General features: G+C 36.2%; 1 protein-coding gene across 3 annotated transcripts in view; it reads left to right on the forward strand.

The window, feature by feature from the left end:
* The window catches only part of SULF1 (sulfatase 1), a 228,259-nt gene that overhangs the window by 193,499 nt on the left and 7,964 nt on the right, over positions 1-26,796 (forward strand). For 2 of the 3 annotated variants that reach the window (XM_053715103.1, XM_053715104.1), the window contains 6 exons: positions 757-853; positions 7,069-7,163; positions 7,660-7,725; positions 14,559-14,731; positions 16,343-16,485; positions 16,665-16,788. In XM_053715103.1, coding sequence (XP_053571078.1) covers positions 757-853; positions 7,069-7,163; positions 7,660-7,725; positions 14,559-14,731; positions 16,343-16,485; positions 16,665-16,788 — 698 coding nt within the window. Of the gene's footprint in view, positions 1-756; positions 854-7,068; positions 7,164-7,659; positions 7,726-14,558; positions 14,732-16,342; positions 16,486-16,664; positions 16,789-18,441; positions 18,476-26,796 lie in introns of all 3 variants that reach the window. The other variant, XM_053715105.1, reaches the window with a different exon arrangement.

Raw genomic sequence — 26,796 nt, forward strand, 5'->3', positions numbered from 1 at the left:
TGTAAGTGACACTGTTATCTGACTGCTGTCATACAATACAGGTATGGGAATCTTTTGCTCAAAAATAAACAACTGGTGCACGTTGACACAACAGGTAATTTTTATGTGAACATCCCTTTAGAATTGCTTAACTAAGGCACAGTTAAAATAAAATAATATATCAAATAAAAATGCCCCCCAACTCCTCCCAGTCAGCCGTGGATTTACCTTGAGCCTCTTTATATATTGCACATAGAGATTGCCCACTCCCTGAATGCATTTAAATACAAAATACTTTGTTATTGTATAAAATACAGCTATATATATATAAAAAAGCAAACCTATTGAGGACTGACTTTTTACAGTAGCAACATTTTCATCCAACAGAAACGGCTAGTAAGACAAGTTAAATCATTTGTGAATTAAACTAAGTGATGCCATATGGGGGCACAGATTATAACGCTGATGCTAAAGAACAAAGAACCTCTCATAAATTACACAACGTTTCAAGAAATGGAAATTACAAAGTAATATTTATTGGCACTAAACTAGGCAAACTGCAATAAAGTGTACCTTTGGCTATTAGAACACGTATGCTGAGGTTATTTAGGAAAATATTAAACGTTTGGAGAAGTCAGATACTTACAAAATTAAAATGATCTGTGAATTTATTTGTTCACAATTTTTTTTTATTTTTTTTGTATATGTGTATAGAATTGATCAGAAAAACTCTCGCAATGGTAAACGTTTTTTTGTTTATACTTTATCCCCATTTAGGTGTTATATTCTAGCCAATGACACTGTGCATTGTGAAAGAGAGCTATACCGGTCCAGTAGAGCCTGGAAGGATCACAAAGCTTACATTGATAAAGAGGTTAGAAAATTGTTTGTGTCTGTGTTTGCGGGGATGTCTGTGTGCATGTGTGTTTATGTGCACACCTCTGTGTGTGTGTATGTGTGTTTATGTGCACACCTCTGTGTGTGTGTATGTGTGTTTATGTGCACGCCTCTGTGTCTGTGTATGTGTGTTTATGTGCACGCCTCTGTGTCTGTGTGTGCATGTGTGTTTATGTGCATGCCTCTGTGTGTGTATGTGTGTTTATGTGAATGCCTCTGTGTCTGTGTGTGCATGTGTGTTTATGTGCATGCCTCTGTGTGTGTATGTGTGTTTATGTGCACGCCTCTGTGTGTGCATGTGTGTTTATGTGCATGCCTCTGTGTGTGCATGTGTGTTTATGTGCACGCCTCTGTGTCTGTGTGTGCATGTGTGGATATGTGCACGCCTCTGTGTCTGTGTGTGCATGTGTGTTTATGTGCATACCTCTGTGTGTGCATGTGTGTTTATGTGCATACCTCTGTGTGTGCATGTGTGTTTATGTGCATGCCTCTGTGTGTGCATGTGTGTTTATGTGCATGCCTCTGTGTGTGTGTATGTGTGTTTATGTGCACGTGTCTGTGTGTGCATGTGTGGATTTGTGCACGCCTCTGTGTCTGTGTGTGCATGTGTGTTTATGTGCATGCCTCTGTGTGTGCATGTGTGTTTATGTGCACGCCTCTGTGTCTGTGTGTGCATTTGTGTATGTGTATGCATCTGTGTCTGTGTGTTTATGTGCATGCCTCTGTGTGTGGATATGTGCACACCTCTGTCTGTTTGTGCATGTGTGTTTATGTGCATGCATCTGTGTCTGTGTGAGCATGTGTGTTTGTGTGCATGTGTGTTTATGTGCACGCCTCTGTGTGTGCATGCCTCTGCGTCTGTGTGTGCATGTGTGTTTATGTGCATGCCTCTGTGTGCACATGTGTTTATGTGCATGCCTCTGTGTGTGGATATGTGCACACCTCTGTCTGTGTGTGCATGTGTGTTTATGTGCATGCATCTGTGTCTGTGTGAGCATGTGTGTTTGTGTGCATGTGTGTTTATGTGCACGCCTCTGTGTGTGCATGCCTCTGCGTCTGTGTGTGCATGTGTGTTTATGTGCATGCCTCTGTGTGCACATGTGTTTATGTGCATGCCTCTGTGTGTGGATATGTGCACACCTCTGTCTGTGTGTGCATGTGTGTTTATGTGCATGCATCTGTGTCTGTGTGAGCATGTGTGTTTATGTGCATGTGTCTGTGTGTGCATGTGTGTTTATGTGCACGCCTCTGTGTGTGCATGCCTCTGTGTCTGTGTTTGCATGTGTGTTTATGTGCATGTATTTATGTCTGTGTGTGTGTATGTGTGTTTATGTGCATGCCTTTGTGTCTGTGTGTGCATGTGTGTTTATGTGCATGCATGCCTCTGTGTGTATGTGTGTTTATGTGCATGCCTTTGTGTCTGTGTGAGCATATGTGTTTATGTGCATGCATCTGTGTCTGTGTGAGCATGTGTGTTTATGTGCATGCCTCTGTGTGTGCATGTGTGTTTATGTGCATGTGTCTGTTTGTGCATGTGTGTTTATGTGCACGCCTCTGTGTGTTTATGTGCATGCCTCTGTTTCTGCATATGTGTTTATGTGCATGTATCTGTGTGTGCATGTGTGTTTATGTGCATGTGTGTTTATGTGCATGTGTGTTTATGTGCATGTGTCTGTGTGTGCATGTGTGTTTATGTGCACGCCTCTGTGTGTGCATGCCTCTGCGTCTGTGTGTGCATGTGTGTTTATGTGCATGCATCTGTGTGCACATGTGTTTATGTGCATGCCTCTGTGTCTGTGTTTGCATGTGTGTTTATGTGCATGTATTTATGTCTCTGTGTGTATGTGTGTTTATGTGCATGCCTTTGTGTCTGTGTGTGCATATGTGTTTATGTGCATGCATGCCTCTGTGTGTATGTGTGTTTACGTGCATGCCTTTGTGTCTGTGTGAGCATATGTGTTTATGTGCATGCATCTGTGTCTGTGTGAGCATGTGTGTTTATGTGCATGCCTCTGTGTATACATGTGTGTTTATGTGCATGTGTCTGTTTGTGCATGTGTGTTTATGTGCACACCTCTGTGTGTTTATGTGCATGCCTCTGTGTGTGCATGTGTGTTTATGTGCATGTGTCTGTGTGTGCATGTGTGTTTATGTTAGGGTTGCCACCTCGGCCATGTTTTCCTGGACACTTATGAGTTACACATGTTGCAAGGTGTGTAGGGAGGAGGAACATGTATCGTGTTTCTGGACAGCACTATTCATATTCCTCCCTGCACACCCTACAGCAGGTGTAACTTATAAGTGTTCTGTATTTTAAGGGACGGGTGGCAACCCTAGTTTATGTGCATGCATCTGTGTGCACGTGTGTTTATGTGCATGCCTCTGTGTCTGTGTGTGCATGCGTGTTTATGTGCATGCCTCTGTGTCTGTGCGTGCATGTGTGTTTATGTGCATGCCTCAGTGTCTGTGAGTGCATGCCTGTGCATGTCTGTGTGTATGTAAAAGTGTTACAACTTTAACCTATTCACCTCTGTAAATGTGTGTGTCTATGTGCATGCATCTGTTTATGTGCATTCCTATGCATGTATATATGTCTATGTCCATGTATATTTGTCTGTGTGTATGTAAAAGTGTTACACCTATTCCTGCCTGTGATTTTGTGCATGTCTGTGTGTGTGTATATATGTGTTTATGTGCATGCCTGTGCATGTGTATTTAAGTGTTACACCTATTCTCATCTGTGATTGTGTGCATGTATATGTTTGTTTAGGTGTTTGAATGAATGTCTGCATTCATGTTGTATGTGTGTTGGGGAAAATGTCTGCATGAATGTTTATGTATTTCTAGGTGTGTTTTGGGAAATGGTTGCATGCATGTTTATGTATTTCTATGTGTGTTTGGGGGAATGTCTGCATGCATGTCTGTGTGTTTGGGGGGATGTCTGCATGTATGTGTTTGGGGAAATGTCTGCATGTATGTGTTTGTATGTGTGTTTGGGGCAATGTCTGTATGCATGTGTTTGTATGCGTGTTTGGGGGAATCTCTGTATGCAGGTTTGTATGTGTGTTTGGGGGAATGTCTGCATGTTTGTGTGTTTGGCAGAATGTCTGCATGAATGTTAATGTTTTTTTGTATGTGTGTTTGGGGAAATGTCTGCATGCCTGTTTGTGTGTTTGGGGGAATGTCTGCATGCATGTTTATGTGTTTGAATGTGTGTTTGGAGGAATGTCTGCATGCATATTAATGTGTTTGTGTGTTTGGGTGAATCTGTGTATGTTATTTGTATGCATGTTTTGGGGAATGTCTGAGTGTATGTGTGTTGTATGTGTGTTTGTGGGAATGTCTGCATGTATGTTTATGTGTTTGTATGTGTGTGTGGGGAAATGTCTGCATGTATGTTTATATGTGTGTTTGGGGCAATGTCTGCATGTATGTGTTTGTATGTGTGTTTGGGGGAATCTCTGCATGCAGGTTTGGATTTGTATGTGTGTTTGGGGGAATGTCTGCATGTTTGTGTGTTTGGCAGAATGTCTGCATGCATGTTTATGTGTTTGACTGTGTGTTTGGAGGAATGTCTGCGTGCATATTAATGTGTTTGTGTGTTTGGGTGAATGTGTGTATGTTATTTGTATGCATGTTTTGGGGAATGTCTGAGTGTATGTGTGTTGTATGTGTGTGTGGGGAAATGTCTGCATGTATGTTTATATGTGTGTTTGGGGCAATGTCTGCATGTATGTGTTTGTATGTGTGTTTGGGGGAATCTCTGCATGCAGGTTTGGATTTGTATGTGTGTTTGGGGGAATGTCTGCATGTTTGTGTGTTTGGCAGAATGTCTGCATGCATGTTTATGTGTTTGACTGTGTGTTTGGAGGAATGTCTGCGTGCATATTAATGTGTTCGGGTGAATGTGTGTATGTTATTTGTATGCGTGTTTTGGGGAATGTCTGAGTGTATGCGTTTTGTATGTGTGTTTGTGGGAATGTCTGCGTGTATGTTTGTATGAGTATTTGGGGGAATGTCTGCATGCATGTTTATGTGTTTGTATGTGTGTGTGGGGAAATGTCTGCATGCATGTTTATGTGTTTGTATGTGTGTTTGGGTAAATGCCTGTATGTGTTTTGTATGTGTGTTTGGGGAAATGTCTGTGTGTATGTGTTTTGTATGTGTGTTTGGGGGAATGCCTGTGTGTATGTGATTTGTATGTGTATGTGGGGAAATGTCTGCATGCATGTTTATGTGTGTTTGGGTAAATGCATGTATGTGTGTTTGGGGGAATGTCTGTGTGTATGGGATTTGTATGTGTGTTTGGGGGAATGTCTGCATGCATGTGTATGTGTTTTGTATGTGTGTTTGGGGAAATGTCTGCATGCATGTTTAGATGTTTGTATGTGTGTTTGGGGGAATGTCTGAATGTATCTTTGTGTTTGTATGTGTGTTTGGTAAATGCATGTTTGTGTTTTGTATGTGTGTTTGGGGGAATGTCTGCGTGTATGTGTTTGTGTGTCTGGCGGACTGTCTGCATGCATCTTTATGTGTTTGTATGTGTGTTTGGCTAAATGTGTGTATGTGTGTTTTGTATGTGTGGGGAAATGTCTGCATGCATGTTTATGTGTTTGTATGTGTGTTTGGGGGAATGTCTGCATGTATTTGTGTTTGGGAGAATGTCTGCATGCATGTTTGTGTTTGACTGTGTGTTTGGAGGAATGTCTGCGTGCATATTAATGTGTTTGGGTGAATGTGTGTATGTTATTTGTATGCGTGTTTTGGGGAATGTCTGAGTGTATGCGTTTTGTATGTGTGTTTGTGGGAATGTCTGCGTGTATGTTTGTATGAGTATTTGGGGGAATGTCTGCATGCATGTTTATGTGTTTGTATGTGTGTGTGGGGAAATGTCTGCATGCATGTTTATGTGTTAGTATGTGTGTTTGGGTAAATGCCTGTATGTGTTTTGTATGTGTGTTTGGGGGAATGTCTGTGTGTATGTGTTTTGTATGTGTGTTTGGGGGAATGTCTGCGTGTATGTGTTTTGTATGTGTGTTTGGGGAAATGTATGTGTCTTTGGGGAAATGTATATTTGTATGTGTGTTTGGGGGAATGTCTGCGTGTGTGTGTTTGGGGGAAATGTATGTGTCTTTGGGGAAATGTATATGTGTATGTTTGTATGTGTGTTTGGGGGAATGTCTGCGTGTGTGTGTGTTTGGGGGAATGTCTGCGTGTGTGTGTTTGTATGTGTGTTTGGGGGAATGTCTGCATTCATGTGTATGTGTTTTGTATTTGTGTTTGGGGGAATGTCTGCGTGTATGTGTTTTTGTATGTGTGTTTGGGGGAATGTCTGCGTGTATGTGTTTGTATGTGTGTTTGGGGGAATGTCTGCGTGTATGTGTTTTTGTATGTGTGTTTGGGGGAATGTCTGCATGTATGTGTTTGTATGTGTGTTTGGGGAATGTCTGCATGTATGTACACATAAATACATACTGCTGGGCAGTAAATCACTGCATGAAATAAGTGTTTTTGTAGCAACAAGTATGTAACTGTAAACTTTTTATCTGAGTGTATACTCTTGTGCGTTTGCGCCTTTGTTGCCTTGTCTGTGTCTTGCTCCCATGAAATCCTTTCAAAAAACATATATGCTTTTTAGTAGTTTTCTCCTGTTTGATCTTATTTTATTTTTTTGCTTAACGGGATATATAACTAAAAAAAATGCACATAAATACATTTCAGCTTTGACTAGAATCATTGTTGCAATACGCATGTATGCTCAATAATGATTCCACTAAAGGTTCCTGCAATGGTTTTTACTCTCCATAGACTAAATGTAGATCTGCTCTGTGCACCCTTATTCAGACATGTGCCTGCCTGCTCAGAGACCCCACGGTGACGTGTTTTCATCAGCGATGAGTCACCACCAAAGCTACATATACTCAATGGGCAAGAGTAGTATTCTAATGCAGGTGTTCAGTGCACAGTAGAACCCATGACTTAAACAGTTCATTTCTATTAATACATTTGTATTGCGAAAATTCTTCTAATCAAAAATCAAATTCATTCATGTGCCTCTCAGTTTTGGTTTATATTCTTTTTAATTACTAAAATAAAGCTACAAACTTTTCTTACAAACGCCACTCAGTAGAAATGAAACTAACATTTTTAATGAGTTCTCATGTTTGAGTTACTGTCATTAAATATTGACAGATTGAAGCCTTGCAAGACAAAATAAAGAATTTAAGGGAAGTTAGAGGACATCTGAAAAGAAGGAAACCAGACGAATGTGACTGTAGTAAAAATGGGTGAGTATAGTACTACTGCTTTATAACCCTGTACCAATAAGAGGAAACTATTTACGTATGCAGTCACAACATATATGTGTTATCCCAGGCTCCTTGGCTTATATGCTGTATCCCTAGGCTGACCATATTGCCGCTTTAAGAAGGAACACATATGAAAAATACATATGTGAGGGTTCTTATACAAAACCATTTCTTTAAACAGCCCTGAAAACAGCCTTGACATATGTATTTTTCATATGTGTCCCTTTTTAAAGCGGCAATATGGTCAGCCTATGTATCCCCCAACCATTTTGGCTGGCTAAAGCGGTTTTTGTGTTGTTTGTGAGATTTTGGAAGTTTTAGAGGCTTTGAGCTCACATGTAAGACAAGACTCCATGAAAGAGGCTGCCAATTATATTTATATAAACTTTAATTCTTGGTCAAACTCATTTACAAAATGTTTAAAACTTGTAATTTTAACATTATTATTACGTTTATTTCTGTTTTTTTTATTTAGTTTTTACAAGAAAGGTAAAGCTGTGAAACCTCATGATAAGCTGAAGGGTCACATACACCCGTTTAAGTAAGTATAGCTGAGTCATTGCACATATTACAGATGCTATTATTGCTTCTGAAATTGTTCTAGAATGGGAAAGGTTAGTTGTTGTTTTTTTGTTTTGTTTTTTAATGGATTTGTATAAAGATACCTGCAGCTTAGAACTGTAAAGCCATATGAATATGCTTGGATATTTAAAGGAACACTAAAGTCAAAATTACATTTTCATGATTCAGATAGAGCAAGCAATTGGAAACAACTTTCCAATTCACTTCCATTAAAAAGTGTCCATATAAAAAGATTGTTAACATTTTAATAAGGCACCAACTCCTACTGAGCATGTGCAAGATTGAACAGTATATACATGTATGCTTTTGTGATTGGCTGATGGCTGTCACATGATGCAGGGGAAGAAAAATTTAACTAACTTTGAAATTTGTCAGAAAAAAATCTACTACTGCATTTTAAATTCGGACTAAGTGCTTTTGCATTGTCTTCTTATTATGCATTAGTTGATTGCACAATTCTACTGAAGTGAACGGTATTGCATTCTGAACATAAGTAAGAAAATTAGTTAAAGCTCTTAGGGCTTGTGAGCTTTTCTAAAAAATCTCAATAGTACTATGAAGCATAAGCTACGCAAGACGAAGGCTTTTTGCACGTGTCGAGTTGCACTCGTATTACAAGTAAAAAGTTTGCACATGAGTGAAAGCTCGATGTGCACTAAAAAATTATTGTGACTTCTTCTTCCATAGACTACAATGGAGCAGGAAAAATGCAAAAATTCTAACACCCATACTCGCAAACTAACCCGACCGCATAGAAGAATATGTTCTATTTATTCGTAAATAAATATTTGTGTGTACCTTTCTGGCTACTATATATATATATATATATATATATATATATATATATATATATATATATATATATATATATATATAAAAAGCACTCCTGGTAAGTTTGCAGCAACTGCCTGTAATGCCCTAGGTGCACTTCAAAAGTAATATAAGCAATGCAAAAAACGGAAGGCACTCACAGGGTCTTAGAAGTTAAGATCAATGTATTAACTAATAAATTGATCTTAACTACTAAGACTCTGAGTGCCTTCCGTTTTTTGCATTGCTTATATATATACTGTATATATAGAACATTGGAATGTAAAATATTTACACTACATACACAGACACATTTTAAATTATTTATAGTGAATAAAAATGATTTTTCATGTTTTCAGGTGTTTGACTGAAAAGGGCTCCAATAAACATATGCATCTATGTCTTTATGTGTTTTACTGTATATTTACTGTACATATTTCACATTAGTTTACATGAAGAATTGCTAACCTTAAAGGGACATAAAACAAGTTGGGATAGAAACAAAATATAATATGTACTTAAATTACTTTACATGCACATTTTAACTGCAGTGCCTCGCCATTAAACCTTTCTTTTTAGTTTATGAATTGTAAAGCTCTAACTCCCCACATTTCCTTATATGGCTGTATCTATAGCTATTGTTGTTTTGGTAGAATGCAAAAGTGCATAGGGATTATCTGCGGGAGCATGCCTAGATGCTGTGAACTCAGTTGAAATACAATGCCTGTGACTAAACACTGACAAGGGGGGTGGAGTTGGCTGCCCCAGGCAGTTTAGCTATGTAAATAATTTTGCTTATTTTTGAAAATTATTTTAAAATACTTGCCAACAATATTTTTATGCAAACTATTTTTAATTACTTAGCCCTTTTAGGGTATGCACAGATCTCAACCTGTTCTATGTCCCTTTAATGCTTGTTATTAATATAAAAAAATAAAAAGTAAAATTATTATACATGTTGTAAAATATTTTTTCCTATGGATTATTTAGAATATATTACTGTGTATAATAATTTTAAATGTTTTTTTTTGCATTTTAATGTTTAATATTTCAATTACGCACACTGAAGATAGCAGTTCTTCATGTGCACTAACCTGACTGCATTAGTCTAAAATTGTGAACCGCAATGCTTGTAATGCATATTTTACATTCCTATGTTCTTCACATAGAAAATAATGTACTCTTTCTTATTTTATAAATATATATATATATATATATATATATATCTGATACTGTTCATGTAAAATACATATCAATACCTATATATCTATAAGAATAGGTGTGTGTATATATATATATATATATATATATATATATATATATATATATGTGTATTTACAATAAAAAGGGCATTATCCTATACATACATACATATACATATTTAAACATGTGTATGTATGCATCTCTCTTTAAAACTCTTTGCCTGCCTTTTTTTTCCTAACACTTGAGACCTCATATCTTTGATCCCTTATAACTTTTTAATGCAATATTTTTTTATTTATTATTTTAGCAAAAAAAGCTATTTAAGACACACAGAAGAAATTATAATAAAACTAAACTGTGCATGCGAAAACCGCTGTGAAATTTGTATTTAAAATACAAAATGGAAAATGTATTGTTTTCCTTATTGTAAAATCAGTTTCCTCGCTAAGTGGTCTGAACAGGGGCTTTCCATGGCCTTAACTGAAATTCCTCTCTTAGGTCTGGTGTATTCCCTAAACATTTTTCCCTGCAGCTCTCTCTGTTTTTTCTTGGAAACTGAAAGGTGATGAGATTGTGTCAAAATACGCAAAACACATTACTTTAATAGAAAATAAAGGTGATTGAAAGATACTATATACTGAAAGCAGAGTAATCTGATTTGTATTGGCTGCAGTTTTCAATTTTTAAAGTGTGTCCCCTGCTAGCTTTTCTCTTTCAAACAAAATTTCACTTTCAAGTGAGCTCCATTACTTTGTATGGGAGATATCTCACAACTCGCAGGGACAGATTATTTTTTTTAGATAATTCCCACAGAGCAACCTCTGCGTGTGATCTGGAGAAGGTTGGGCCCTTGGTCTTTTGCATTGTAGATAATGCAGAATCGTATCCTACTGACAAGTCTTGGAAATAGAGGGCTGTTAAAGGGACAATCTAGTCAAAATTAAACTTTCATTATTCATATAGGACATGCAATTTTAAACAACGTTCCAATTTACTTTTATCATTAAATTTGCTTTTTCTCTCATATGCTAATTTCTAAGCCCTTGAAGGCTTCCTCTTATCTCAATGCATTTTCAAAGTTTTTTAGCGCTAGACTATGTGTCATATGGATAGCAATGTACTCACTCCCATGGAGTGACTTAGAAGTCAGCACTGATTGGCTAAAATGCAAGTCTGTCAAAAGAACTGTAATAAGGTGCAGTCTGTAGAGGATTAGATACAAGGTATTCAGAGGTCAAAAGTGTATTATATAACAGTGTTGGTTATGCAAAACTGGGGAATGGGTAATAAAGGGATTATCTATCTTTTTAAACAATAAAAAATTTGGAGTAGACTGTCTAAGATGAGTTTTTGTATAAGCACATGAATGGCAGCAAATCGAAGTACAAAATGTTTTAAAAACATTTTAAACAATCATTTCTGTTAGTAAAAGTAAAAGAGGCTTCAATTATTGCAGATACGGTCTATGAATACAGCCTATAAAGTGCCTAGTGGAATTCAAGTTCCTGGTCTCTTGCTATGACCAATCAGAGACTGTTCTACTCAGCATAGCATTGCCTTGTACTACCTCATGATAACTGCTGTACTGTGAGACTCAGCATAGCATTGCCTTGTACTATCTCATGATAACTGCTACATTAAAGTGAAAATCAATCCTAGAGTTTTACAAACACTAGGATTGACTATTGAAACAAATAAAGGGGACTTTCATTCATGAAGTATAAGATACTTCATGTAGAAAGCTCCTTTATTTGTTTCAATTGATCGCCGTTCTTAGCTGCTACGGCAGCCCACGGCTAAAAAAAAATTTCTAAGAGGTGACGGTTTCACCTCTTAGCCAATAGCCATGCGGTAAATCCAGCTTGGCGCCCATGTAAATAACAAAAAGCTCTGATAATTTGGAGCATTGTATTATTAGAATAGAATTTCCTTTGTTTAATTAGTCTATTTAGCACGAGTCCTAGGGAATTAAAGACAACCCCAATTCACAAGTGCCCCTTTTCTTTAAATGCCCTTTAATTTAGCAGAAAACTTAGAGAAATAATGGTCACAATAGGGAGATTTAAATATAAAATGTGTGGCTAAGTATTAAAAAAAATACGACTGCTACTAGTACCACCTGCACAACCTTGATAGGTAGCTTTGTTTCATTAAATTTAAATGTCTAAAACCACATCAGCCAAATATCCTGGAAACATACTAATTTACATTCATATTTCCACTAATTTTACATTCCTATTCATCCATATTAATTTTATAGCATAGATAGATAGAGAATGTAATTTTAAACAATTTTCCAATTTACTTTTATCACCAATTTGGCTTTATTCTCTTTTTGTTTTTAGTTGAATGCTAAACCTAGGAGGTTCATATGCTAACATCTAAGTACTTAAAGGCCACCCCTTCTCTCAGGGCATTTGACAGTTTTTCATCACTAGAGGGTGTTAGTTCATGTGTGTCATATAGATAACACTGTGCTCATGCACGTGGAGTTCAGGTGAGCCAGCTCTGATTGGCTTAAATGGATGTCTGTCAAAAGAACTGAAAAAAGGGATCAGTTTGCAGAGGCTTAGATACAAGGCAATCAGAGGTAAAAAGTGTATTTAAATAACTGTGTTGGTTGTGCAAAACTAGGGAATGGGTAATAAAGGGATTATCTATCTTTTTAAACAATACAAATTCTGGTGTAGACTGTCCCTTTAAAGAACATGGAGAATATTTTAATATTTTTAAGAATTGAGATCTTCAAAACTTAAGAAAAAAGCAAACAATATGGATACTCTTTGCAGTGAATTTTCGGTTGCTTTGCATGAAACACATGCCTTTGTCTTTCATAAGATGGTTAGAGTCCACAAGACATCACATGTGGGATTATACTCCGTTACACTAGGACACTGGTTTTCAAACCTGTCCTCAGCCTCCCCATTAGGCCAGGTTTTCAGGATTACCTTGGGTGAGAGCAGGTAAAATAACCATGGTTACTAAATAGCTGATTATTTCACCTGTGTTTCAGTTCAGATATCCTCAAAATGTGGCCTGTTAGGGAGGCCTGAGGACAGGTTTGAAAACCAGTGCACAAGGAGGTGGCAAAAACACCCTTACAAACCAGAGCTTTTAACCCTTCCACTCTCCTATAACCCATTAGTAAAATTGTTGCCTCCAAGATGGAATTAATTTAATTCTATGGTGCTGAGCTACATCTTTCCTCCTAAAAGCAGCCTCTGAATCAGACAAGATTGAGTATCGGACATTCTGATTGCTCCAGCTTGGCCTTGCAGGACATGATATGCAGATGTGATTCAAATGTCCTTGTGCCTGCCTTGGCAACTTCCTCTCAGAAAGGACCTTTTTTCTCAAGCACCTTTCTTTCATCAGGATCTCAAAAAGCATCTGATAAGTTGATTGATATTTTGATTCAGCCCAAAAAACCTGTGACCAGGTGTATATATCATAAGGTGTGGAAAACATTTTTTGCCAGAACAAAGGTTACCATTGAATTTCTTTTAGCTCTATTTGCCAGTTCTCTTAAGGGTCAGATTCTGGCCTTATTCATCTTCTATTTCAAGAAAATTGGTAAGATCCCTGATATCCAGAACTTTTAATGCCTTGATCAAAATCAGACCAGTTATTTATCCAGTTTCTCCTCTGTGGAATCTTAATCTGGTTTTGAGGGTCCTTTAAGACCATTCATGGTTTAGATCATCAGCTTTTATCCTGTATGGTTCTTGTTTTTGTTTTTTTTCTTGAGCAAGGAGAGTTTCTGAACTATCAACTTTATCTTGCATCCTTTCTTTCCTGATTTTCCATTTGGTTAATTCATTTTTTTTTTCTCAAACCAGCTATGAATATTATTAATGAAGAAATTGTGTTTTCCTCTTTATGTCCGGCTCCTAAGAATTGTGAGGAATAGCTTCTTCACAACCTGGATATTGCGAGAGTATCAAAATGATATGTTATAGCCACAAAAGAATTTCAGCTTTTACTTCTGGACCTCAAAACAAACTTTGGCAGTTACTTTGGCAGCTTGACTTAAATACTCCGTGTGAGCAAATTACTGCTCATTTCACTAGATCAGTTGCCACTTTTTGAGCCTTCTATAATTAGGCTTCCATAAATCAGATATTTAATGTTGTTTACTTGGAAGACTTGATCTTCATTTCATACTCTTACAAAATTTTAGCAGGAAAGTTCTACAGGCCACAGAACTTGATCAGTAACATACCTTCATTAAAGTATGATCCTCTGTGGGCGGAGGATCGCGGTCTGTGTTGGCTAAAGAAAAAGGTAATTTTTTTTTTTTAAAAACCGCTGCAATGTAAAGTTTCATGATTGAAAATGCCCCTGTTTTTAATAGTATTTTTAAAAACTGGGCACTCATTCATGAAACTTTACATTCACTTTAACTGTCGTCCTGCCCTATTTCATGGTGGTCTCATGGACTTCACTGCTTGGGTATTGGAATATCTTGTAAACTCTCACCATTTTATGAAAGAAAACAAAATTGATTCTTTCATATTGGTGAGAGTTCCTGAGCCCCGGCCTTTATTTACACAGCATCAGTACTTGTTTTGCACTTGATTTGGCCCGCTTTGACTTTCCTGCTGTTCTGTTCTCTTCCATCTACTCGGCCATATGTATAACTGAGGGATAAAAACTCTGGTATGTAGGGCTGTTTTTGTGTCCTAGTGGACTAGAGTCAAATCCCACATATTATGTCTCGTGGACTCTCGCCATCATGAAATAAATACATTTTTATGCATAAATATTGTTTTCTTATAGGGAAGTTGCACAAGAAGTCGACAATAAATTTCAGATTTTTAAAGAAACCCGCAGAAGGAAAAAGGAGAGAAAGGAAAAAAAACGTCAAAAGAAAGGAGAGGAATGCAGCCTTCCTGGACTCACATGCTTTACTCATGATAATAACCACTGGCAGACCGCACCTTTCTGGAACTGTAAGAAAATGTTTTTATATAAAACTACTAGAACTTATTAAACTGCAGCTATGTGTGTGTGTATATATGTATATATGTGTGTGTGTATGTGTGTGTATATATATATATATATATATATATATATATATATAGTAACTCACGTGTGTATCCAGGATTAGCAACTTCCTCAATGGTTACACAAGCAGGAAACACAGGCACAAATTCTAAGTAATAAAAGCTTTTTAAGCAGAATTTGTTCCTGTGTTGCCTGCTTGTGTGTAACCATTGAGGAAGTTGCTAATCCTGGATACACACGTGAGTTACTGGACGTTTATCTAGCGGTGCACCAGGCGGTTGTGGATGGTTGGTGTGTGCCATTCTATATGGACTGTATAAAATGTATATACAGAGGTGTAACTAGAAACCACAGGGCCAAGGGGTAAGAATCTAAGAAGGGTCCTCCCCTTTTTGTTACATTTAACACAGAAAAAATGTGAATCAGATTACATGTCTGCAAAAGGAGGTACGCTGTGCCCACAGTCTGTGAGATGGTCTGACCCCTTATTACTGTATATAGTGACACTGTTTAACCAACCAGTACTGTATATAATGAGTTAGTTACACAGTCTGTAATCTGCTGGTGAGATGGCTGGCCTGACCCTACCCGCCCCGGTACTTTATAAAGTGACATGGTCCAGCCCCCCCGTACTGTATATAATGGTACTGTATAGTGACACTGTTTACACCCCGCCCCCCCATGCTGTAGTAACAAGGTCTGTAATTTGCTGGTTCCAGAAACAGACGCACATACATACATGCATAAATACACACACAGTCACATACATACATACATGCATAAATACACACACAGTCACATACATACATACATGCATAAATACATACATACATACACACACACACATAAACACCAATGGGTAAAACAGAACACTAACCCCTGTAGTCAGAGACACTAGTGAAGCATCACATCACACACACATGATATCAGTGCAGGCAGTGTCAGGTCAACGTTTTTTAACAAAATGAAAAGAAGAAAAAAACATTTAAGCTGGGCCCTCAACTTTGGGGACCCGTTCACAGTTGCGACCTCTGCACCCCCCCCGGTAGTTCCAACCCTGTTTATTTATGAATGTATACTACTAAGTCGCAATAAAAACCATTACTAAACACACCTATAATGTGGTTCATAAGAAAGTTACTTATTGCACTTTTGTGGAATGGATACATTACCAGCAATACATCATTTTATTTCTTGAGAGACTATTAACCATTATTTTGCACTGGAATTGAAGAGTATTTGCACTTAAAGGGACATTATTTTGGAAAATCTAATATATATATTTTATTTTGAGAGGTAGCTGGAATGGAATTAATTAACTTTCGGTTGACTATAATTATATAAGTAGGTTAGTTTTACACTGAATCTGTTTGCTTCCTTTAGAAAACTATTTGAAACTAGAGTTGTCATTGGCAACACATTTGTTTATTTAAATGTACAGCACTTGTTCAGAGTAGCTACTTCAAATAAGAATAACATATTGTCAAGAACAAACTATAAGATTTTGTTTTTATTTGTAGTTGCTCAGAAGAGTGTCTTTCTTCCTTTCTTGACAGTGGGATCATTCTGTGCCTGCACTAGTTCAAATAACAATACATATTGGTGCTTGAGAACACTTAACGAGTCGCACAATTTCTTATTTTGTGAATTTGCAACTGGTTTCTTGGAATATTTTGATATGAACACTGACCCCTATCAGGTGAGCTTATAGTGTGTGTGTATATGTATGTATGTATATATATATATATATATATATATATATATATATATATATATATATATATATATATATATATATATATATATATATATATATATATAAATAATCTTAACATTGTATATATCTAATATATATCGCTATTTTGTTTTGAAATTCAGTTAACGAATGCTGTTCATACTGTAGAAAGGGGTGTTCTAAACCAGCTACATATTCAACTAATGGAATTAAGAAGTTGTCAAGGTCATAGGCAGTGCAACCCAAGGCCCAAAGGATCAGAAACAGGTAATTTGTTTCAAATTTGTTATTAGGATTTTTTGTAATGCCATTGTCTTGGAGTAGCAGCCAATCAGAAGAGGCACTTAGGGTGTGTGTACAGCATAAAGACAGAGTACATGGCTTAAACAAATGGTTATGTGTTATAATGAATATTGCAAACTATTTGTGTAGGAAGAGCATCAAAACTGAAGAAAGTGGCTTCTTCCATTTTTGTTTTTCCATTCCTTAGTAGATAGTTTTTTCTTTCTTCAGAGTTTACCACATTGCCTGCTATAAACATTTGTGTACGCTTGGTTTTTATGTTCTGTGACTCATTGGCAAGATGCCAAAATAATGAAATAGGTTTGGGTTTTTGTTTGATGCCTCCAGTCCACCATTTGCAAATCTCACTTACTGTTGATATGGATATGTTTGAAGTTGCAGAGGCTAAGCAATATTTTAAAATCAAGGAAACTTAAGCAAAAATAAGACTTTATACAGTTTTGTTTTTATTTTGTGTATAGCCATGTTATTTTTCATATACTTAAAAAACACATGTGAAGTTGCTAAGTATATAATTATAGTGCTGCTTAGTTGTAACACCTAGTTGCTTTTCCTATGTATGTGCAATAGCAGGATATAAAGCATATTGTATTTCTTTGCTTTTGGCTAGCAAAGCTACTATGTAATTTGCAGCTTAAAGGGACATTAAACACTAAATAAATGCTAGATAGAATGATACATTCAAAGAAAAGATTAGTCCATGACTAACATGTAGATTTATTTTTTAAAGTTTCATTAGTTGTTTAAAAAGTGTCAAAATAAGTGTAAAGTTTTAGTGTCTATAAAACACTGGGAGCTGCCATGTTGTAACTTGTGTTACCTTCTCTGCTGTAGCCAATTAGAGACAGTTATAAATAGGTCACTAGAGTGTACAGCCAATGGTTGTGCTGGATTTAACAGTGTTCTGCACTTCCATTTCTAACAGGAACTGAAAAGCTCACAATTTCAGAATGGAATTACAGGCAAAGAGGACAAAAGTATATTGCAGAGCTGTTTTATATATACAATTTATCATTTTATATCACCATCTCAAAGTGTTTAATGTCCCTTTAAGTAGAAAATAATATGATGTTAATATTAAAATATTGAACTAACAATTATTCTTTACAGGTTTATTGCAATAATCTTTGTTAGGCTGCTGTAACAGGGGCTTTAATCAAGTGCATTGGCTGCTCTGCTTTACTACTGCTAGGAATATAGCTATAAAAATGCCCACTAATCTGTCGGTGATTGGTTCCATACATCGCAATGAGGCCTTCTTATTGGCTGCTAATTATTATTTTTATTAGTATTTTGTTATGATTCTACATTTGATATTTTATTGGCCAAATTTCTCAGTGAATTAAAACCTTCACATAACTTTTTTTATTTACCTTCACACAATATTTTTTTGTACTTCAAGTTCAGCTCTTTTTTGTTATCATTTTTTTACCCTTATTGTATTGCTAGTATAATCTTCTTTAATATTTTTTTTTAACGGATCCCAATCATACTATAACCTAACGCAGTTGCATCTCTTTAGAAATGCTGTGCCAGAATAATAACTTTTTTGTTCATGGTATAATAAATTCCTTCCTGGACGTTAACAAACATTACTCTTGTATTTTCCTATATCAGGAAGTAAAGATGGAGGAAGCTATGATCCGCACAGGTATTCGTCCTTTTTTATATATTCTTTCCAGCGGCTTCTTTCCAAGTAATTGCATGATCCAGCCCATTTCAACTAATGTTTGTATTCTCTTGTGGCATAAGGCAATGCTTTTGGTGCATGCAAATTTCTAACCATGGTCACTGACATCAGATTTACCATTTTACATTTAACATGGCTCATCTTCTCTGTAAGAACTCACGTGGCTCATTTGAATTTAATACATTTCATGTCTGTGGATTTAATTTTCATTTCTGGATTTATCTGAAACCTTTTGCAGGATTTTTTTTATATATGTATTTATCATTTTCATAACTGGGAACTCTCATGATTTGCTCCTGAGATTTAAACTTATGTCATCAGAAGAAAATATCACTTTTGCACAGGCAAATGCCAGGACACCTTACTTTTGTTTGGTCCCCCACTTCTTCATCTCGCAATACAACTATTTCTTCCTAGTGTCTACACATATCATTTTCTAATTTTTTGGCATATTATTGACCTTAATATATGGGGGTTCAAGGCCTATGATTCTGGGCCTGTGTGTTTATGCAGGATTGTATTACCTTATTTGCTAAAGAATTACTCTTTTAAATTTGTGTATATTAAATATAGCTTTGATGAAATTTTTAATTTCTACAAAAAGAAATAAAAAAGTTTACTGGCCCTTCTAGTGAAAAAGTGTCATGTCTCCAGTTTTGAACACCTTAAGATATAGTTAATGGATAGAAAGGTCAAACTTGAAACGTGAATGGGGACATTCAAATTAAAAGGACACTAACCCCAATTTTTTTTCTTTCATGATTCAGATAGAGCAGGCAATTTTAAGCAACTTTCTAATTTACTCCTATTATCGATTTTTCTTTGTTCTCATGTTATCTTGATTTGAAAAAGCAGTAATAAAAGGTTAGGAGCCGGCCCATTTTTAGTTCAGCATCTCGGTAGCGCTTGCTGATTGGTTTGCTACATTTAGCCACAAATCAGCAAGTGCTACCCAGGTGCTGAACAAAAAATGGTCCGGCTCTAAAGCTTACAGTACTGCTTTTTCAAATCAAGATAACATGAGAACAAAGAAAAATTGATAATAGGAGTAAATTAGAAAGGTGCTTAAAATATCATGCGCTATATGAATCATGAAAGAAACAAATTGGGTTTAGTATCCCTTTAAATTAAATAGAAGCATTTTTGCTAAATATTTTCATTCGCAAAAATGCTTCTAATAAAAATGATTATTGTTTTTCAGTGGAATACACACATATGCTGCGAGTGACCTGTGCATCAGCATTCAAACGCCACACCTTCTCAGAAAGTCAGCAGTGGCTTATATGACACAAAGACGCAATACACACCACTGCCAGCTCTATGGAAAAGTGTGGTGTTTGAATACTAGTGCACGGGGCCCTTTCACTAGTGCACATTTCCTTTTTGACCTTTCTATACCCTTAAAAGGAAATTAAACGCAACGTTTTTCCTTTATGATTTAGATAAAGCATTCAATTTTCTTCTATTATCAAATTTGCTTCATTCTCTTGGTATCCTTTATTGACTGAGCAGCAATGTGCTATTGGGAGCTACGTGAACACCTTGGGTGAGCCAATGACAAGAGGCATATATGTGCAGACACCAATCAGCAGCTAGTTCCAGATAGTACATTGTTGTTCTTGAGCCTACTTAGGTATGCTTTTCAACAAATGATACAAAGAGTAAAAAGCAAATTAGATAATAGAAGTAAATTGGAAATATATTTTTATTTGCATTCTCTATCTATATCATGAAAGTTTAATTTTGACTTTGTGGTCCCTTTAAAAGGACATTAAACTGCTAAGTACAACTACACTAGCATGGTTACGTCTCACTACTACTACTACTGTAGTTATAGTCAGCAGTTTAATATCCACTTTAAACTCATAATTGTAGCCTTAAAGTGATGGTAAACTTCATTCTTTGTTTAAACAGTTCTGGAATGTTTTGCAAGGAGTTTAGTTCATCGGTTGTAATGAAGATATGCTTTAACTTTTTTATGCTTTCAAATTCAACATTTTTTTTTTGGCAGTGCCATATGGCTGGATCGCTGGTTGGAGAACAGTTCAAACCATTAGCTCACAAAACAAAATTACTTTTGAAGTGGGCGGCTGTAGCGCAGGGCATTTGAATTTTACAGCTACATTAAAAAAGTAAGTTATTGCGCATCTTCATTACAACTGATGAATTAAACTCCTAAAATATCACTAAAATTCTGTATCTGTTTATACAACAGGGAAAATTTACAATCACTTTAAGCTCAATTGAAGAACTCCACTAAAGGATATTCCTAAATCTATTTACCTACTGAACAATTAGTGCCAGCACAGGGAAATATTAAAATAAAATGTTATATATTTAATGGTGAGCTCAGTTTGAAAGTTCCCAGGGAAGAAACCTATGCATTGTGTGTCTGTGTATATATTGAAATAGTAATTACAGTTACTATATTCAATATGGTTTGCATTTTTATAACATCTTCATTTCCATTCATTTCCATAATAGTCATACCCATGGGTTAATTCATATTTTTCTTGCTTGTATTTGGTTTATATGTCAGGTCATCTGGCCAAGTTTTTGTGACTGTTTTATGTTAACCTTTTTTTTTATCTGTATGGTAATTCTTCAAGCATTCAAGTTTTCTATTCTGTGATCTGATGTTTTCAGCAGCCTTAAAAAATTTCTGTAATAGTTATATTGCTGCTTTCATGTTAAAGGGACACTAAACCCCCCAAAAAAGTTATATGCAATTGCAAAATGTATACATTTTACATCATTTTGTAATTTACATTCTGTTTCAAATAACTGCAGTTTAGTAGAAATCCAATTTGTAAAATTAAACTATTTCCAAACCCATCGCCAGCTATGCTTTTCCATCGTCTAATCCCGACCGATAACCCAGGTTATGCAAATGGTGAATTATTGCCGTGATGCGCATGCGTGATATACCTTTACGTTACTCGCAGCAAACTAGCAGACCTGCTGTATCGATAGCAGAGCGGATGACGGAGCTGTACAGAGCAGGTAAGAGCGGTGCGCTGCGACAATCTTTCTACCAATAGTGAGCATTAATACCATATTTACTAAAATTACAAACAAATAATGAATTAAACATATTTATTTTGTTTAAAAATGTTGTTACCTATAATGTTAGATATTACAATTTGGACGATCATGGGTCGCAGTATGCATGCACGAGTTTAGGGATCGCAGTACGCATGCACATGGTGACGAATTTGTCACTTAACCCTTTAAGGACGCAGCTTTCAGTTTGCTCAATTGTTTTATGACGGAAAAATTCTGTCATATGTCCTTAAGAGGTTAATTATATGCATGATATCGCAATCCAGTTGGAAATGTATTCTTATCATGCACAACCCATATTGGAGGGTGGGGATTGATATCATCATCAGCGAAAATTAAAGTTTAATTTTATTATGTCAGGAAACATCCTTGGAGTTTAAAAGTAGGTAATTTATAATATGTAAATGTTTGTATTATGACATTTGCAGTCCAGGTGTGAACAAAAAGCAAAAGTTTTGGAATCCTTTAATGCTGCACGATTAAATTGATTCATTATCATCCATTGCAGCCAGAAAATGAAGGGAGCGTCTGAAAAATGAGAGCCATTATAGAGCACTGCACAATTGAAACACAGAGCACTGAATACATTAGTAATCCTTAAACTGCTGTAACCACATGATATATATGAGAACTATATTCCTTCAAAATATGGGCACCTAAAATTATGGGAAAGTGCACTTGAAAACAAATCCTATCCATGCATTGCACAAAAATAATCACAAGATGTTTAATTTTATTTAAATTGTATGATGTAAAAGAATTGTTTCAAATGAAACATGTCAAAAAGAAGTATACACACTAATGAACAGCCAAAAATGGCAATTCTTAAAGGGACAATCTAGTCAAAATTAAACTTTCATGATTCAGATAGGACAAGCAACTTTCCAATGTATTTTTATCATCAAATTTGCTTTGTTCTCTTGGTATTCTTTGATGAAATCTTAACCTAGGTAGGCTCGTATTCTAATTTCTAAGCGCTTGAAGGCTACCTCTTTTCTTAGTGCATTTGGACAATTTTTCACAGCTAGACAGCGCTAGTTTATGTGTCTCATATAGATAACATTGTGCTCACGCCCATGGAGGTCTTTGAGTCAGCTCTAAATTGCAAATCTGTCAAAAGAACTGAAATAAGGGGCAGTCTGCAGAGGCTTGGGTACATGGTAATCACAGAGGTAAAAAATGTATTAGTATAACCATGTTGGTTATGCAAACTAGGGAATGGGTAATAAAGGGATCATCTATTTTTTTTAAATAATAAAAAAATTGTGGATTAGACTGTCCTTTTAAGGATATGCAACATATAGGGTATGTTCTTGTCATTAAGGGGTTAAACATATTTCTATTTTACTTGTATTATTTAATTGTCTTTGTTCTTTTGGCATCCTTTGTTGAAAATTATATCTATAGCAGACATATAGGCTTAGGACCAGTAATGCACTACTTGGAGCTAGCTGCTGATTAGTGGCTGCACACATGTCTCTTGTCATTTGCTCACACAGTGTGTCATTTAACACCCTGAAGTGTGTTGCTGCTCCTCCAAAAAAGGATACCTAGAGAATTAAGCAAATTTGATAATAGACATTAATTGGTAAGTTTAAAAAGGTATACTCTCTGAATTATGTGCTTTTTTGACTCATGTATTTGTGCTCAAAAAATAATTTTCTTTACCCTCCAGTTTATATTCTCCCTTCGTTTGAAGATGTGGTTAATTTAAAAGTACCTCTTCTGTAATATATAAACAGTATTATTTTATCCTTTATGAGAGTTAAGTTCATTGTACTTTTTAGCTGTTCTATTGTCAGTACACACAATCACTCTTATTCCTGGCTAATAGTTAAGTACTACTAGATAGGAATCAGTGGGCACAGTTGTAAGCTTAAAATAATTTTTTTTTATTTTCGGTTAGCCGTAAAAAAAAAAAAGCACAACTTTGAAAAGAAGTAAAACTAAGGGTAGGAGACCTGTTCTAATAGATGCATACACCAGACCACAATAAAAATCCTATGAAAGTCTCGAGGTGACTATAATCACCCAAATTGTTTGATCATGTGTTTAAACAGATGTACACCTGGATGAGATCATTAGAGCCTTTAAATTACAATCTGCTATGTTGTTTAATGAAATAACATTTCAGTATTAGTTTTAAAAAAAGTAATGATGTCCCTTTAAGACCTCAGTTATTCATTAATTAGCACTAGTGCCAGACTTCTGCTGCAAACTTACATGCATAGCTATACCCACCCAACCAGTTAGAAAAAGTTGTGTGCTTTGCACAGATGTCTTTCTGTGCTTGACAGCTACAGGCGCACATACCGGTAGAAACGTTCCCATCAGTGCATGACAAAGAATTGCTTTTAAACTGTATTAATGTTTGTTTCTTTCCTTTCTAACTAATTATGACCTTATCCTTGCTGCAAGTCATTTGTATAGTAAAATACATAAAATGTCAAAAGTTATTCCTCCTTTCCTATTATACAGAAGTACTCTTAGTAGAAAGAGTTTTTTTTTTTTTTTTACTGTGTTAAACATTTGTGAGTAGGTTGTCCCTTTTACCCCTTAATGACCACAGCACTTTTCCATTTTCTGTCCGTTTGGGACCAAGGCTATATTTACATTTTTGCGGTGTTTGTGTTTAGCTGTAATTTTCCTCTTACTCATTTACTGTACCCACACATATTATATACCGTTTTTCTCGCCATTAAATGGACTTTCTAAAGATACCATTATTTTCAACATATCTTATAATTTACTATTAAAGAAATATAAAATATGAGGAAAAAATAGAAAAAAGCACACACTTTTTCTAACTTTGACCCCCCAAATCTGTTACACATCTACAACCACCAAAAAACTCCCATGCTAAATAGTTTCTAAATTTTGTCCTGAGTTTAGAAATACCCAATGTTTACATGTTCTTTGCTTTTTTTGCAAGTTATAGGGCAATAAATACAAGTAGCACTTTGCTATTTCAAAACCACTTTTTTTCAAAATTAGCGCTAGTTACATTGGGACACTGATATCTTTCAGGAATCCCTGAATATCCCTTGACATGACGTATACATTTTTTTTTTTAGAAGACATCCCAAAGTATTGATTTAGGCCCATTTTGGTATATTTCATGCCGCCATTTCACTGCCAAATGCGATCAAATAAAAAAAATCCTTCACTTTTTCACACATTTTTTCACAAACTTTAGGTTTCTCACTGAAATTATTTACAAACAACTTGTGCCATTATGGCATACATGATTGTAAATGCTTCTCTGGGATCCCCTTTGTTCAGAAATAGCAGACATATATGGCTTTGGCGTTGCTCTTTGGTATTTAGAAGGCCGCTAAATGCCACTGCGCACCACATGTGTATTATGCCCAGCAGTGAAGGGGTTAATTAGGGAGCATGTAGAGAGCTTGTAGGGTTAATTTTAGCTTTAGTGTAGTGTAGTAGACAGCCCAAAGTATTGATCTATCCCATTTTGGTATATTTCATGCAACCATTTCACCGCCAAATGCGATCAAATAAAAAAAAAAAGTTACATTTTTCACAATTTTAGGTTTCTGACAGAAATTATTTACAAACAGCTTGTGCAATTATGGCACAAATGGTTGTAAAAGCTTCTCTGGGATCCCCTTTGTTCAGAAATAGCAGACATATATTGCTTTGGCGTTGCTTTTTGTTAATTAGAAGGCCGCTAAATGCCGCTGCGCACCACATATGTATTATGCCCAGCAGTGAAGGGGTAAATTAGGGAGCTTGTAGGGTTAATTTTAGCTTTAGTGTAATGTAGTAGACAATCCTGCAGCAAAAAAGAACAAAGCGCAAACCCCATCAAGGTAGACGTTTTATGTTTTATTCAGCATAAACGGTTAAGAACACTTACAGGAAAATAATAATCACAAGCCTGTATCCCAATCTTGGGAAAGAAAGGAAAAGTCCCAGTTAAAATCGAAATGGTGTTTCAATTACACCTCAGATGTTCAGTCACCCAGCTCTTTTTCGGTTATAGACGCTGTCCAAAGGAGCCTCGTCAAGCACCGCCCCCAACGCCTATCCAAACTTTCTCAAGAGGAAATGGTTATACGCTGTGTAAAACAGCGTCTCCTTAAATGCTTGAAGGTGGTTCCTGATTGGTTTAATTCCTGGCCAATCCGTTCAGACAATCCAGGCCAGCCTTCTGTTTATGGACGTGAGGATGGTAACGTCATATAGACAAGGCCCAATCCGTTATCCTCATGGCCGTCCTATGTGTTTTGCCATCGGCCAATCAGCTTGTGTAATTATGACCAGCCTCTAAACACATCGATATCGACATCCAACTCACACGGAGACATACGTGCAAGGAAATAAGCATACTATGAAGGCATATAAACATATACAAATAAGTTTACCATATTACTGAGATTGAACAACGGCAATTTAAAATAAAACATTACCCTATATCTACAGTGACTTTTTATAAATAAGCCCATATTAAACAGAACGAATGGTCTAATAGTACTAAGTAGAAACTTTCCATACTTTACTATTGTTAATCTATATACATCCCTATCTTGTCTGGATATTGCTAAAAAGAAAAATGTTTTTAAGTTTTAAACATAAACCTTATTCCAGTCTATAAATTATTTAAAAACATTAATAACAATCAAACTTCATATACCTTATTTGTTATGTATATATATATGAAATTATTTGCAAACAGCTTGTGCAATTATGGCACAAACAGTTGTAAATGCTTCTCTGGGATCCCCTTTATTCAGAAAAAGCAGACACATATGACTTTGGCGTTGCTTTTTGGTTATAGAAGGCCGCTAAATGCCGCTGCGCACCACACATGTATTATGCCCAGCAGTGAAGGGGTTAATTAGGGAGCTTGTAGGGAGCTTGCAGGGTTAATTTTAGCTTTAGTGTAGAGATCAACCTCCCACCTGACACATCACACCCTCTGATCCCTCCCAAACAGCTCTCTTCCCTCCCCCACCCCACAATTGTCCCCGTCATCTTAAGTATTGGTAGAAAGTCTGCCAGTACTAATATAAAAGTTTTTTGGGGGGATTTTTGTTTAAAAAAAAAAAAAAAATCTGCTGTGTAGGATCCCCCCTTAGCCCCCAACCTCCCTGATCCCCCCAAACAGCTCTCTAACCCTTCCCCCCTCTGGCTTATTGTGCGCCATATTGGGTACTGGCAGCTGTCTGCCAGTACCCAGTTTGAAATCAAATAGGGTT

The sequence above is a fragment of the Bombina bombina genome, chromosome 5 (genome assembly GCF_027579735.1).
Source record: "Bombina bombina isolate aBomBom1 chromosome 5, aBomBom1.pri, whole genome shotgun sequence".
Classification (NCBI taxonomy): Eukaryota; Metazoa; Chordata; class Amphibia; order Anura; family Bombinatoridae; genus Bombina; species Bombina bombina.